This window comes from Lygodium microphyllum, chromosome 6 (genome assembly GCF_053477565.2).
Source record: "Lygodium microphyllum isolate KBCC chromosome 6, Lygodium_microphyllum_v1.1.10, whole genome shotgun sequence".
NCBI lineage: Eukaryota > Viridiplantae > Streptophyta > Polypodiopsida > Schizaeales > Lygodiaceae > Lygodium > Lygodium microphyllum.
In genome coordinates, this window is record NC_141140.1 from 1912942 (window position 1) to 1929893 (window position 16952).

The 16952-nt window shown below is 45.2% G+C and overlaps 1 protein-coding gene across 1 annotated transcript in view; it reads right to left on the reverse strand.

Moving 5' to 3' along the window:
* LOC148034231 (regulator of telomere elongation helicase 1 homolog) overlaps positions 1-15155 on the reverse strand; it is a 62378-nt gene extending 47223 nt beyond the window's left edge. The window contains exons 1-3 of the mRNA XM_087680462.1: positions 14971-15155; positions 14596-14840; positions 14384-14523 (exon numbers count right to left, since the gene is read on the reverse strand). Of these exons, the coding sequence (XP_087536588.1) occupies positions 14384-14523; positions 14596-14840; positions 14971-15072 (487 nt within the window). The 5' untranslated portion in view covers positions 15073-15155. The remainder of the gene's footprint in view (positions 1-14383; positions 14524-14595; positions 14841-14970) is intronic.
* Between the last annotated feature and the right edge of the window lie 1797 nt (positions 15156-16952).

The window sequence follows — 16952 nt, forward strand, 5'->3', positions numbered from 1 at the left end:
AGGAAGTAGGCTCATTATCATCCAATAGTGAGCTCCTAAACACATGCTCACCACAATCATCTACTTCCGTAAAATCAATCAAATGTGCCCCTCCTGCATCATTTGCTACATTTCTAGCAACCCTTCTAGTGCGTTGAGGTATAGAAGCATCCATTTTACTCTCTTGGAGAGCCTGTAACAGCCATCTTCAGACTGCTTTGGCTGCATTTACAGCAGCCCTTTCATGTTGTACTGCTTCTTCCATTCCATGTGGCAAACCATCATCGATACCCTGCTATTCGGGAGCAGATGGTGCAGCAACAGCTTGCTGTATTAAGTCTGTCTTGTGATTTACAACAGGCACAGACTCTAAAGTAAGTGGCAAAAGACCCTTAAAGACATCACCAATGTCATGGGTGGCTCGCATTTGAAACTAATCATGTGAAAATGCAGCATTCTCAACAAAGAGAACATCCCTACTAACAAAGACTTTCTTCGTACATGGTCATACAAGAAATAGCCCTTGCTCTCCAAACTATAGCCAATAAATATGCATTTACAGCCTTGCCATCAAGCTTCCCAAGAAGCTCTTTCAGAACATGTGCATAGGCTATGTAACCAAATACCCAAAAGTAGTCTACTTTGGGTTTCTTGCCATGCCAAGCTTCGAACGGTGTGATCGTCTTCAGTGCCTTAGTGGGTGCATGATTCAGCACATGATTTGCACACTGAAGGCCTTCTAGCCAAAACTTATGAGGTAGCCCCTTGCTTTTTAGCATACAACGAATCATCTCCATAAGAGTCCAATTCTTCCTTTCAGCAACACCATCTTGCTGAGGAGTCATTCTAACAGTGGCTTGATGCGTAATGCCATGATTAGGTAAATATGTCTCAAAAGCATGAGACATGTACTCCCCCCTCTATCTGTGTGAAGTGTCTGCACTTTTAAGTCAATTTCAGCTTCAAGCTTTGCAACAAGATGTTTGAAATGCATGAACACATCAAATTTTGCCTTCAGCCCATACACCCATGTATACCGAGAGTAGTCATCAATAAATGTAGCAAAGTATTGATGACCTCCAAGTGTACATGTCCTCATGGGACCCTAAACATCAGGGTGAATAAGCTGCATTTTTCGGACAGCACACACTACACCATCCTTTTGAAGGTAAGCCTATGCATCTTGCTCAAAATACATCCCTCACATGCATGAGGAGGTAGAGTCTCCACTAGAGGCAATGCATCTACCATATGACACCTCTGAAGGGTCATCAAACTCCCAAAGCTCATGTGTCCATAGCAGGGATGCCATAGCTCCGCATTTTGCATAGCGGACGAAAGAGTAGTGACTCCTAAAGCATCATGAGATTGCTTGTCATATGCATCCAACAAAAATAGACCCTTGTGCAAGGTGTCGGACAGCCTAAGTGCATAATCCATCTCTCTCTCTAACAATGCATTTGTCATCCTCAAAGATGACCTGAAAGCCATGCTTATTAAAAGCCGAGATAGACAACAAGTTCTTTGTAATGCTAGGTATAAACAAGACATCTAGAAGCATGAAATCACAACCATCTGCAACAATAATAGTGACTGTCTCAATGCCACATACATCATAACTCCTGATGTTTGCACATATAACACCCTTCCCAACAGGGACTGAATGCAAAGAGCTAAACAAACACTTCTTGAAAGTGATGTACTTTGATGCCCCACTGTCAAAATACCATGTTTGCTGCGTTTCAGCAGCATTATATGCTGAATCAACCGTTGAAGAATCATAACTGCATGTGAGAAATGCATAGTTCTCCTCTACAAAGTTGGTTGAAGTATCATCATCAGTAGATTTGCTGGTTGATGTTTCTTGGACAACCAAACCGGAGTTCTTTTTCTTCTCTTTGGCCAATCTCTTTCTATGTTCATCAATATAGTGACGTGCTTCTTGCAATAATGGCATTTCCCCTTCTTTTTAGTCTTTTTTGTGTCTTGGACAACCTTATTTTATGGCTGTCCAGCATCACCCTTTCGCTGATTTTTTACATTTTCTTGACTTTTCCCTTTGAATTTGGAAAGCATAGCCACATCACCTGAATGCAATGTCACATTCTTCCAAGTCTGTTCCTCTTGCAACAAGAGGCCTTCCAACTCCATAAATGTAAGGGGCTGTTGCCCCCCCCTCAAAGACAACATCAAAGTGGTGTGGAAACCAACATATGACTCTGAAAGAGAGTTCGGTGTGTTGTTTACCAATTCAGCATCCTAAATGACCTCATCAACATTGAGTAGCCGCTCACGCAAATCCTGTATGTGAGTAAGGTACTCTGTCATGCTATCACCTTCATCCATGGTCACATTGGCCAACTCTCTACGGAGATAGGATATCCTAGCCTCATTGCATGTTGCAAACATACGCTCAAGTACATCCCATGCTGATTTTAAGGTCTTACAAGACCGAATATGCAGAATAATTGCCATTTTCACTGACAAGGCAATCAAAGAAAGTGTCTGTGAATCTTTTTAGTCCCATTTCCTCTAATTCTTGGTAGGAGGGAGAGGAGGGGCAGCAGCAATAGCAGCACCAATACCACCACCAGCAACACCAACAACCTATCCTTGAGCATTATGCTGAGGTGTCGGAGGTGCAAGACCTCTTGGTCGTTACAAATCACCTGTAACATAGTCCCACAAGTCCTTTGCCACAAGAAAGCTACCCCACACAAATTACATTGGGCACTGCCCATAGAATCGGCAAATTCTAACACTTGAAATCTTGTACATCAACCCATTCATTGGAAGGTAATTGGAGTCACGTGGGTCTTTAAGACCAAGTACCATGGTGATAACACTCTAGATAAGCACAAGGCGTGGCTCGTTGCAAAAGGATTCGCACAGCAGCCTAGAGCGGATTTTCATGATACCTTTAAGCCTACAACTTGTATGGCTACCATTAGCGTCTTGCATTCCTGAATGGAGATTTAAAGAAAGAGATCTATGTTAAGTAACCTCCTAGATTTTCTCATCAAACGGCAAAGCATTCAAGTTGAAAAAGACCCTTTACCCCAAGCTTGAAACAAGAAGATATACTCAATCCTCCAAGGGAAGCTAGGGTATCGGCGTTCTTTTACTAATCCCTAGTTGTATGTCCACATCTCTGTCAAAGAATAGGCGTTTATGCTTTATGTGGATGGTCTCACTTTGATAAGTGGCCATACCCAGAACATCAAGCAGACAAAGGAAGCACTACATGAGATGTTTGAGATGACAGATATGGGCCTTCTCTACTTCTTTCAAGGTAATGGATTTGGGATTTTCATCTCCCAACAACTAAATGTGCAAAAGTTGTTTACTACGTTTGAGATGGAGGGTACAATGTTCTTTCTACCCACATGGATTCGAACTAAAAGGCTACAACCCCTGAAGACTCAGCAACAACAAATACTACCTACTATAGATAGTTGATTGGGTCATTGATATGGCTTCTTAATACTCAGCTTGATTTGTGTTTTCCTATAGGCTTGCTTGCAAGGTTCATGAGTGAACCCAAGTTGGTTAATTGATAGCTGCTACGAGGATTTTGCGGTTCCTAAGAGGGGATCCCGACCAAGGTATTTATATCCAACACGTACAAGAGATTCAACCCTAGTTCTACAAGGTTGGACCACTTCAAATTGGGATAGTGATGTTGACCACATGAGATCAACATCAAGATATTGCTTCACTTTAGGTGTAGATGCTATCTCTTGGAGTAGCAAGAAGTAAAATAGAGAGCAATGTCTTCTACTACATGTGAGACAATGTGGCTTCGACAATTGTTAGGAGAGCTTCGCTGTCCTCAAACAAGTCCTACTACACTACATTGCAACAATGAGAGTTGCATAGCTTTGGCTCAAAATCCCGTATTTAGTGCTAGGTTGAAGCACATTGAGATACAGTATCGTTTCATTCGAGATAAGAGCTTGGATGAGACCATTGATGTGGTGTACTACAAGAGAGATGACAACTTGGTAGATTTGTTTACAAAGGCTCTTTCTCAAGCCGTTCTCCTATAACAGATTAGTGAGCCTTATGCCCCATCCAAGATCTAAGAAGAGGTATTAGAGATTTATTCATCCCCTTGACAAGCACTAGCAATTTACTGTTATACAGTTCGTACTCTCATGCACAATTACACATTTCATGTTAACAAATCAAACAATTCTATGCAATTGCAAGTCATTTCTAGCATTTTAGAGCAGTTAAGCAAGCCAAACAAGCTACATAAGATGCTATATTTTGCGCAACATTTATTGTGATTATTTTATTGCTATGATTGCATTTTGCAATGGTCAACTAGTTTTTAACTCACCGACCTGATCAATTTTTTGGCCTATTTAGAGGCTAGCTTGCTCCGGCCATTTCTCCCTTTGGTTTTTCAAGTGGGAGAGAGATCGCCTTGCGGAGATACATTTAATAGCCCATGTACATATCTACCTTCTTCATGTCTTTTTTTGCAAATAAAGTGTGGCTAATTATATTACTTCAAAAAAAAACCTGAATACAAAGAAGTGCTCATGCTCAACGGACCAAGCTGGAGCTGGTGAAAGTCACAGATACATCATATATACAAGCCTCTCAAGGTGGTCTGGGGGGGATAGGGGCAAGAAGCCATGGAGGGGGGCGTGTATCGCCATTTGGGGCTGCCTGCCTGCATCACGAAGAACGGGTCCTGGCCGCCCCAAGTGCGCATGAAATGACCTCGGAGCTCCTAACGAGCCCTAGACTCACCCTGCACCTGATCCCATCGGCCTCGAAGGGAGTGGATGATGGAGGTCCAGAGCTCCGCTAGGGTCGCTTATACTGAAAGTCTCTCTCCGCCAAAAGCCACCTGACACTGCGCCTTCCAGATATGCCAACCAGTAAGATTCCCTATGATTTCCCATACCTCAGAGCAGTCTGCTAAGGGCTCCAGTACCTGGCGGATGGGTAGAGCCTCTAAACCCACCACTGCGCACGACCATGCCTCAATCATGAATATCGTGTCCTACATCCCGGCCTCATACAAAAGGTGACGGCCCTCTCTGACCGCCTACCAATAGAAAGCACCCCAAGAGATACATCCAAGGCTAGGTGCTATGCGGCGCAAGATGCGGCATACTCCTCTCCACACGAGCCGTGCCGCCTCACACGACCAAAGACAGTGCTTTGGGGTTTCCATCGACTCCTGTGTGTAGCACTTACAAACTCCCTCCTACTCTGGGCAAGCCACCATCCCACCGCCAAGCCTCCATGTGCCACCAGCCATAAAAAGTACAATACCCTCCTCGGCCTCCAACTGTCCCATAGGCGGCGCTAGAAGGTCTCTTGGAACAGCTCCGTGATGCTGTGCTCTACCCAGTGCCAGTTACGCGACGGCGCCCAATCCATGTCCTCCTGCATCAGTACGTGTCTGCCAATCCTCGCGGTGTACTCCAAGAACCTTGGCTTCCTGGTGACCGCAGTGGCCAGCCAAAGTCACTCTCCCAGATCCCACTCCAACTCATCCAATGGCCTTTCTTCCCAAATCCAAAGGCGCCACTCCTTGAGCTCCTGCCAAAAGACCAAAGGGTCCAACCCCCATGTCTTCTCCTGAAGGCCAACCACCCAGATCCTCTAATGCTTGATGCAAAGAGGGAGGAAAAATCCAACAAGACAATCAAAGGACACGTAAGAGTCAAAGAGACAAATCTTACCACATGGAAGGGAAAACCCCTAGTAATGCTATGCATATAATTGATGACCTTGCACAAGATGATAAGAAGTTATAGGGATCTCCCAATGTTTTATGGGTTGCCAAATGAGGATCCGATGATTCATTTAAGAGAATATGGCCTAACTTGCATTGCAAGTGGATTCAACGATATATATCGGATACCCTCCAGCAATAGAACCTTCCAGGTCTGCCCTCCTGGTGTGAGGCCGCAGACAACTAGCTTGCCCAAGAGGGTCATACTTTGATACTCTAGGTCTATGATCCCAAGCCCTCCCTTTAACCGATGTCGTATAATGGTCGCCCACGCCACCTTAGCCCTGGAATCCCTAGAGCCGTCTGACCCGGACCAAAGGAAATTCCGCACTAGGCAGCGAAGCTGCATTACGCAGGAGGAGGAGAAGCACCAACACGAGGCGATGTACCAAGCAGTCGCTAGGAGGACCTAGTTAACTACCAAGACTCGGCCGGCTACTGAGAGACGAGCCATGCTCCAATAGGTCAACTTTCTTCAAATAGAATCGAGAACTGGAAAAAACTGCTGGGCGGGAGTGATGTCGAGTCCCACCTGGAACCCTAGGTACCGAACGGTCTGTCCTCTGCTCACCCATCTAAATCCCACGTGAACGCCCCACTCCCTGCTAGAGTCCGAGTCTATGAGGAAATCAACCGACTTTCACCAATTGATTTTTGCTCTCGCTGCAGTACAAAACACCTTAAGAGCCAACCTCACTCTCTCCAGCATCAATTCGTCGTCCTCTATGTAGAGCGTTGTGTCATTTGCATACTCTAAGTCTAACAACTCGATCTCCTCTCTTACTGGAAGTCGGAGGCCATATAAACCGCTCACACGTGACCTAAGGAAGTGAGACATCACCTCTGCAAAGAGAAGGAACAAGTACGAGGCCAAGGGGCAACCCTGTCGGACCGATCTCTCAAGCCGAAACTCCTCCCCTCGCTTCCCTCCTATGAGAATCTTGCTGGTGGACGATCTATAAAGTGCGGAGACCCCAGAAATCCAAGCCTGGGGCAAACCCAACCTCACCATGGTGCCCTCTAGGAAATCCCAGTCCACCCTGTCATAGGCTTTGTCAAAATCCAAGAGTAGTACGGCCAGTCTCTGTCCACTATACTGGGCCCACTCTGTCGCCTCAAAGAAGGTAAATACATTGTCCAAGATGCTCCTATCTTGGACAAAGCATGTCTGTGTGTCATGGATTATGTCTGGAAACAAGAAGCATAGTCGCCTACCAATCATCTTTGCCAGTGCCTTATAGGCCACTGACAGTAAGGTGATTGATCTCCACTGGGAAAGCTCCAACCCGTCTCCCCCTTTGGAAAGAAGACTGATAAGGCTTGCCGATAGACTCCCTGGCATCTGTCTTGAAGTGAAAATCTCCTGAAAGGCCAACAGTAGGGGGTCCTTCACCACTTCCCAGAAGGTAGTCAAGAAAGCCTTAGAGAGGCCATCCTCTCCCGAGCATTTCTACCCGTCCTGTGTATGGAAAGCCTCCTCTAGTTTCTTCTTTGTGAAGGGGACTAGGAGGAAGCATCCCATCTTCTCTGTGACTTGTTGTCTACATCGTTGTCCTCTACCTGAGGCTGTCTCCTGCTGGAAAAGGCGACTACAATAATCCGTGGCAATCTCCATCACCTCGTCTGGGCTAGAACGGGTCCTTCCATACTGATCTCGGAAGCTGCATATCTGCTCTTCTTAGGTGCAAGGCTCGTGCACCTGAAAAAACTCCATGCACATCATGTCCCTCTTCCGCGCCTAGAAAGGTGCTGAGGTGCAGAAAGAGAACTCAGAGCGCCTGTCCTCTAGGCCAACAATGGCTGCTCACGCATGCACCTCCTGTGCGTGGAGAGTGGGATCCCCTGGTGCCACCTGTAATAATCTCTGCATGGCTGCAAGGTCCCGCCAGAGTGCTCTCTCCTCCCAGCTCTGTTGCCTGCCTGTATGGCTGCCTCTTGGCAAATTCTACTCGACTTAGCTAGAGCCTCTGCAACCTCCTTTGCCATCTACACCTCTTGCCCCACTCTCTGGTCCAAATCTGCTCTATCTGTCTCATCACCTCCTCCCTCCTATAGATCGAGTCAAAGATCCGACAAGATCGTGAATCTAGGGCAGATGTTGGGGGATCTAGTGTCAAGAGAATCGGGCAATGATCGGGCAATGTGGTGCCCGCCAACTGCCCAATCTGGCCTCCTCGAGAGCCTCTCACTCTCCCACATAAAACCTGTCCAACCGCTCCATCAGGACTCCACCTAGCTGCATGTGTCCCCAAGAGAAGTCCAACGACCTCTCCCTCCTATGGAAGGCAAGGTCTCTCCAAGCATCGCGTGCTCCTACTACCAATAGAAACACCTCCCATGCCTCCTACTTCTCCCCGGCCATGCCTTGGTGGTTTCTCCCTCTGCCTTGTTGGTCCTCCAAAGCCTCCAGGTTGTTGAAGTCTCCTCCAACAATCCAAGAGTGCACCTTTGGGAGTCCTTCCACGATCTTCACCCAGAACCTGCTACGTGCCCTAACCTCCAGAGGGGCATAGATATTAAGGACTCTCAGGCACGAGTCCCCAATATCCAATCTAATCCATAGCACCCTCCCTGCCACTATCGTCCCGTGGTCTCGAACACAAGCGGTAAGACTCGGACCAATAGAGGTGCAAACGCCTCCACTCCTACCGTGGGCACCTATAGCGTGCTCCCAATAAGTGTGTGAGTTGCCTGGGAGTACCTTCCCTACCTGCTGGGCTTGGGTGGGGGTGAGCTTGTGCTCCTGTAGAAGTAAGATGTCAATCCGTCCGGCAAGGACAGACTGCAACTCTTGCCGAACAATCAATTTCCTAGAACCACATACCCCACTGTAGTGGAGACTATTCACATTCCAAGATGCAAGGTGTAAGCTCATGGGGAAACCTATGACTGCCCGAACATGCATATGTTCGGTGTGGAGGTTGCTGGTGACAAGGAGAAGCTATAAGGCATGTAGGTACGCTTTGACGCCAGTCTGGATGGCGAGCTCCATTCCCCCATGGTGGCCCTCAGTCGGACCAACGAGGTGATAGAAGTTCAAGGTGGTACTATCAATGCGTCTATCAAAACCATGCTGAGAGTCAAGACTTAGTGCAATGGTAGAAACGGGCCGTCTATGCCAAGGGCCACTCAATCACATCCCTCGTAGCTCTCCACTGCGAAGGGGCTCGAAAGATAATGCTCAAGTGAGAGACCTCGACACCAACCCACCAGTTAATGTCCATTAAACAACCAAGCCATTGCTGTGCAAGCAGTGCTAGTCCTTCTTCTCCCATCCATTGGGAGGTGTGGTCGGCCACCTGACTCTTCAAATCTTTCTCTATCTGTGTCGTCGTCCACTCCCCTGAGTGAGAACTGAAGAAAAAAGGCGTAGTTTGGTCCATCCAATGGTGCTAGTAGATGGACCTTGCCCCTCCTTGACTTGCGAACCACGAAGATCCCCACCTCTAGATGTAGTGAAAACTCTCCACACTCCGCAACTCTCAAGTAGGACCATGGGCCACTACGTAAGAACTTCTATGGCAACAGGTGTGCCTGTCTCGAGAAGGTGTAACCGGATGAGCTGGTGGCTGTATGGGAGGGGGAAGACTGCTGGTGCGAAGAGGATGTAGGTATGTGTGGCTCATCACCATGGGGGTGGGTCTAGGGGGGATTGCCTGAACAAGGTGCAAATTAGGGGAGATGCTCGGTACGGGAGGTAGTGAGGGGGAGGATGATCGAGGGATTATGGGGTGGACAGAAGTACATAGCGGGTGTGGAGAGGGGTTGGTGGTCCTGGAAGTGGGGGACTGTGGGCCAAGGTAAATGGGGGAGGGGTCCTAGGATGTGGAGGGAGGTGGTTGTGGGGGCTGTGGGGACTCACGAGAGGTAGTCTGTCACGCGGGTGGTGGATGTGGGGGGGCTGCGGTCTTGCCGAGTGGGGGGACAGGAGGGGGCTATGGAGTGCTCTGTCGAGGGGGCGTCGCACACCCACCTACTTCCTACCGCCGAGGCTGGATCTGAGACACAAGCTGTGCCCCCCTGCCATCTTTCTCTCTGTCGTCTCTAGACCCGTGTGAAGCCATCAGCGTCCACCTACGGGCCTGTTGACGGAGCCACCTTAGCTCCGAAACATATGCAACCTGTTGCCTAATACCCAAAGTCGTGACATCGCAAGCACTGCCTAGACTGCCCCGTCACAATGACCTGCTGCCTAAAGGAGTGCCCACTTGCCTCAATCTCTAAGAATTGTGGGATATTCTTGACCTTTCACTGCCACCCGTACCTTTGGGACTCCTGCAGCTATCACTACATCCGCAAAGAATGAGGAAAGGATAGTGTCGAAAAGCCTTCCAAAGTCTTCCACCAACTGGCGATACTCAATTGCCAAGCCGAGAAAAAGAAGAGTGACCGGGTGCCGAAGAAACCTGTTGTGGAGTGCAAATGCCTCCACAGTAAAGGCCTTGTACCAAGGGACCATGTGTATGACCCCCTTCATGGACGCATATGGTGAATTAGCGAGTAACTCACGAGCTACGTCCACCAAACTGAGCCGGACCATGAAGATCCCTTGGCCCAATAGGACCGCCTCCTCGATCTGCGATATCCCAATAGGCAACGTGGAGTGTAGCCAGTCCCAAAGCTGTGGGCCTTGGCTGGAAAATATCCTACTACCTAACCATAAATCGTTGTTTCCATTAGCTCCAGCTTCTTAGCTCGGACGGCTAAGAGTTGTTCCTTAAAGAGAACTACGCACAAGGTGTTTGATTGGGGGCACTCGCTGAGTGCGCCGGCGTCTAGCCAGAGGTTTCCATTGCGCGTCCCTACTAAGAGGACTAGCAATCACGTCGCGGTGCTACCTGAGGGAAGGGTTGCTCCACATGGAGAAACCAACAAGAGGGTGGAAAAATCGATGGTGAAAAGGCAAGACAAAGCAGAAAACTGGCGGGGCGACGGGCAAGGCAAGGCAACAGGACACAGGCAGGGGCCCAAGCGAGGAAGGAAAGGCACCAACGCAGGTGACGAGCAAGGCGGACTCGAGCATGAGGGAGTAGTCGGGAGGCGGGGGTAGCAAGCAATGCTGCCTTCTTCATTTCAACATTGATTCATTGCAATTTTCTATGTTTTATTGTCACTTTTCTCTCTCCCTCTTCTCTCCATGTTCATTTTCTTTCAATCCAATCATACACTCCTGCATTCATTGCACTTTGATATGGTTTGCCAAGTCACCCTCTTCCATCCATTGGGCATCCATTAGTGAATAATTCTAAAATTCACCATACCTCTTGGAAACTTTACCTCTAATCTTCCTTATCTTCAACTTGTTAGCTATTGGGACAATCCCTTGCCATGTGCTCCTCCTCTTCACGTACAGAGCATTTATTTACAACCATTAATTCCTTGCATTATGCAAGTGTTTTCCAACTTTTTCGATGTTGCTTTTGCCTCTTCTAAGCCCTATTTTCAGATCTACCCCTCTTTTAAACCTCTAAAAACTTCTCAAAAAGCTCATCATCATCTTGGAAATGTGAATCCTTTGCAACGGAGCATCAGTTGTATTTGTCGTCTCTATGAGTTGTGACATCCTGGTCACTACGGTCTTTATGCAAAAATCCTTGATTCCTCTAAGCAACTCACAATAATACTTCACTTGCTCATAAAGAGAAACAACATGATAAGAAGTAATAAACAACAATGCATCCCAAAACTTATTATTATATTGCTCCAAAAAAATTTCATTATGATGCATCTAACTTATTCCACGCGATCATAATATCCACTTCAAAGGTGCTGAGAAGCAAACATTTGCTTAAATTGTAACCATATTGACAATGCTCTACCTTGCATTAGAGGTAGGGACCACCACTGCAATGCATTTCCCTTCAAAAAAGTGATTGCCTTTTGAATCTTAGAGGATTGGGTAAAGTTGCCCCCTAAGTAGATTACATCAAACTACTAAATGAAAGTCAAAGACTTCAACCTATATTGTGCACCACTGAAGGCCTCAAACTTCACCCCTTTTCCACCCTCATTATAGTCTTTTGCTAGCACCTTAAGAATCAAGTTATCAAACATTGGCTGCTATAAAAAAAAGTACACTTGCTACGTTTACATCATAACCAACACCATAAGAAGCATTTGCGTGACTAGCGTTCATCCCTTGAGCCCCATAAGCACCAAGGGATACAAACGCATTTTCATACATGCCACTTTGTGCCCCAGGCATCATACCAATACTACTATACACAAGGTTGTGTATACCACAAGCCATGCCCTAATATTGCTAAGCTAAAAATGCATTAGCTTGACTTAAACAATCTCAAAGCATGCTTAATTAATGAAGAAACCTTCTTATTTTAAAAACAAGCACAATTCTAGAGAGTTACTATGTCCCACATGCAAAACCCTGACTTGGGTGCCCCAAACTTTCTATAAATAGGCATGCAATCCACCACTCTCCCTCAATCTCGTTTTTGCAGGTTTCGGGAGCCATATCTCTACTACTCACACCCCGTTCATAGAGCACATCGCAGTCAAAGCCTTCCATCATAGTCTGCTATCATTTGACACTAATTTCAGTCTCTATACCTATCCCCTACCTCCTAGTCCCCAAAGTTGTTACCATTATTAAGAAATTTGTGCTTGCTGCTACCACGGCCAATCACTATCATTTGCATCCAATCATCGTCAGTAGAAGCTGTCGCTATCACCATCCTACTTGCATTTGTGGTCAATCGCTCTCCTCCAACTATTGCCATCAGTATCAACACTATTGCCATTAGTTTCCATCTATTACCCAACACTATCAACTTGCGTCTATCCGTTCTGCACTACCAATTTTCTCTCTACTCAAGTACCTACATTTTGATTTTTCTCTCTCCTACACTACTTGTCTACATCAAATCCAACCTCTCTGGCTTTGTTTGCTAGTATTCGACACATGGAGGCTGCCTTGCTGCGTTTTCGAGATCCATTTCAAAGTGCGACACACTCTCCAGCTCATAACCTCTACCTTGATCCCAAAGATACAAGAGTTCGAGGTTCAATATTCACTACAATGTGTTTGTTGCATGAGCACTATATATTCAGTAGTCGTTCACTTTATTATTCATTGTGTTCATTGCCTCTGAGTTACCCTAACCGTGACTATGTTTTGTGTTTATTAGTTTGTGCTTTGTCGTACGATTGGCTTTGTGTTTTTTGCATTTAGAGCATTTCTTCACAAATCCATGGGATTTTGCATTCCATGCATTACTAGTTGTATAACATAAGAAGTTGTGCCATACAATCCTTGACCCACCATAGCATGAAATCTAATAGTACCACCAAAGGATCCTAGTTGCCCCATACTTGCATGCATGCCTTTCTATCCAAAAGCCATTGGAGTGGCACAACAAGATAGCCTTGTATTTGCATGTTCTACCTTGTTGTCAAAGAGCATATGTGTATTCAATGGATGGCCTAAAAGACACATCCTAGCCAAATTGCAAAGTTTGGATGCCTATATAACTTATAGAGGGGATCTAGCAAACCAAAAAAAAGAGGTCAATGCTACTATCCAACAAAGTGGTTCATGCCATCTCACAAGCTCCTTTGAGACTGAGTTTGTTGAATGTGTAGTTCTTTCCACTCGGAGTGCCTATATGGACAATTTGTTGGTTTCTCAAGTACCTTTAAGATAATTTTCTCATAATTTAACACAATGGCACATCAATTTTAAATAAAAAGCAACATCCAAACCTGCCTTTGAGATAATCAAGGTGGTGGGTCTAAGAGAAGAGTAAAACCTTGGACCACTTGCATTGGGACCTAAGAGGGGGATAGCAATTAATGTTACTAATGCACAAGGCATGGTGCTAATGGATTCCTTCCCTATTCCATTGTATCTCTTCTTTACAATCATTGATAATCGTGCTTATGTTTTATTACATCCTTGTTTTGTGCTATTCTTACAAGGAGTGGCATTAGACAATCTCCTCAGTCTTCAAAGCCTCAAAGAGTTTTTTCACATGCATGGCTATAGCAAGCAAACACATCTTGATGTAAGATGTTGGGTACCACCAAGAGAAAACATTGGGCACATCATACATTTACTGCATTTTATGAGCATTAATGTTTGAGGATTCAGGTCCACAAGCACCACAGCAGAAATTTGCTGCAAAACAGCAGAACTCAGCAGAAAATAGGCTTTTACCAGATATTGGATAGGATAGCTCGCAAGCCAAATAAACAGTGGAGCTTAATAGAATTGGGACCCTCCTCGGTGACCCTATCAAGGAGAAGGACCAACCGAGTATTCGAGCAAGTAAAAGCCCAGACTTAAATAAACAAACCATGTGAACGGCACCTAGAAAGGCTTGAACTCATGATCTCACGATTAGGAGCCCCACTGCTAACTACTGGGCTATCAACTTTGGGACCGCTCTTCATTCAGCTTTACCCAAACAAAACTATCTTTGCTGTGTCCTCTAGACGACACTTATATAAAATCTGATGGCAAACTGGCATTAAATGCATTAAATTGTTCAGATGCCATAGAGGAACAAGTCCAGCAAATTTCTAATTATTCCTTGTAATTTTTGTAATAGAGATATGCTTCTTGTAGGTGCCGTCTCGAATAGTTTGGCAAAGCAAGACATACAGAGGACCTGGCTGTGCACATACCAGCAACTCGGTTTAGATGCTGACAAGATCGTGACTTGCACAGTGATCTACAAGCTTGGTTTTGCCCCCTTCCACGCAGCTGCTTGACCTCAGAATGTATGCACATCTGCTCTCTGGAGCCCAGCACCACCATCTTGGGCCTGTCATGAAAACAGGTCAATAATAAAGGCTGAAGATATGATTATGTTCCTGATTCGGGCCCAGAGAAAAACCTGTAAACAGTTGACTTCAGTTCACGGATGACTTGCTGCAGCTGGCTGTGCGTACGCGAGGAGTAAACAATGGTGGGCAGCCTTGGTTTCCGGGATTCCTGTGACAATTCCAATGGCATCTGGCTGTGTGTGTTCTGACTGACCTTCAAGGAGGGTTCCAGGCTTTCCCGCCAAGCCAACGTTGCACAAAGGAGGCAGAGGGTCTTGCCTGTGCCTGTGGGACTCTCTAGGAGAGCATTTTGACCCTGCTTATGGATTCAAATTGTGACACAGACTCGCTTGATCAGACACCGAAACACAACATGATATGATGGATGTAACCAAAACAGCATCATGAGAGAGACGAGCACGATGCTGGCAATTCTGCTATCGCACCTGTTGCAAAGCCAGAATCACTTTTTCCATGTACACCAATTGGCAATCGTAGGCATCGAAGGGGAAGCTGACATTGACCCCAGCAATTGAGTAGGAAGGCATGTCTCCTGGTTTTACTTACTGAGGGGAGGTGCGTGCCTCCTCTCTTGGTTTACTCGTTAGAGCGTCTTCTATACGTTGGCGGGAAACGTGACGAACTAAATGTTATGAAACGAAATGGAATTATGACGTGGCGTTCTTTTTGGCGCTTCTTGTCAAATAACTTTTTATGCTCACCCTACTCACACGGAGTGTGATTGTGTAGTAATGGGGGGGAGGGGGTCCCCCTCCCCCCTCTCCCCCACTTAAGTGCAACCTAACTCTAAGGACCTAAGCAAACAAGCACAAGATGAATGAGAGAAAGTTAATAAGACTTGGAAATTTTGGGACTCAAGAAGCAAGCACAATATGATATTATGAATTAGAGAATGTAAATGAGACTTTAATATTTTTAAAAGCATAAGCATACTTCTCAATTTGTAAATTTAAAAAGTATATCATTTTTTTTTGCTCGTTTTCTTTGTGTTGTTCGTTTTGTTTATCTTAGAGTAATTGTGATACACACACAAAGAGATTTCATGGCAAGAAGTTTGACAAAAACAACGAGACTGGGTTCGCAAAGGCACACACACGCATAGAGAGAGAAAGAGAGAGAGCGAGGGGGGTAGTAGCGAAAGTGATGGTGAGAGAAAGAAGGATAGACAATGAGATAGAAAATGAATTCAAGAATGAATCACACACTTGTATTTCTCACTTTCATTGCAATAGGTGAGAGTGCACATATATATATATATATATATATATATGATAAAGTTGTGGATATGGTAGGTTTTCTTACTGAAGTATCCTCCACATGTTATAGATCCATCTTATCTAGTTCTCTCATTGTTTTCCTAAATATTCCATAAGTACATGTTCATATGAGTACATCTCATCATTCTAACAGGGGTGGGGAAATAGAGTGCGATAAGAAATGAAATGAAAGTATGTATTAACGTTTGCAAAAGACCAAAATGCTCATAAGTTACATCTCTTTGTAAAAGGCTACAAGTGTTTGGAGATAAACAATACAAAAAAACATATCCAAATCAAAATGTTGATAATAAAGGAAACTACTCAGCAGTCAATGGTACATATCATCTTAGAAAATCCATTGTCAGTGATTAGCTAAAGCATGGACCTTAGCTCCTCCCATATAGAGAAGAACTTAGGTAGTCTAGCTCTAGCTCGACAAAGATCCAATATATCATCACGTACATCTATCATGGACATATCTTTCAAGCTCTATGACACCTAGATCAGTGAAGTTGAGTTGCTTGCTCGATGGTTGGTTTGATGAGGTGCATGTGTAACTAATAAAACATCCAATCCCATGTGATGTGACTATTCATGTACCTTGAGCATATAATAAAGCCATCCTCAGTATTGTTAAACATTGGTATGAAAGTTGTCTTTGTCCCCAACTCATGTACTAGTGTCAACCATGTTCCCCTTGTCTCTAGTTGAATAAGATCAACTTATTTGATGATCTTGCTAATCTTCAAGTGACTCAATGTGAGAGACAATACATCAAGGGAGTATCAAAAGGGAGGTACCCAATCTTACTAATCTCGACATGACTCAATGTGACAAATAATGCACCAAGCGAGTGTCTCAAATTGAGAAACAATGCATCAATGGCGTATAAAAAGCGGGGTGGTCGATCCATGCTAAGACCATGTAATGCAAACCATGATGTAATGTGGCCAACCCAATATGATGTATCACTCTCTACAACAACTTTTTACGAGGACGTGAGGGTTGGTTGTGCTCCCATAAGCTATGCGTTAATGGAAATGATCTGGTAAGAAGCTCTACTAAAATCAAAGGAGCCCATAGCTTGGCTCTAATAATCTCATGTGTGACTGGTGCCTCACATCTAATCATCCTAGAAAGAAATAATG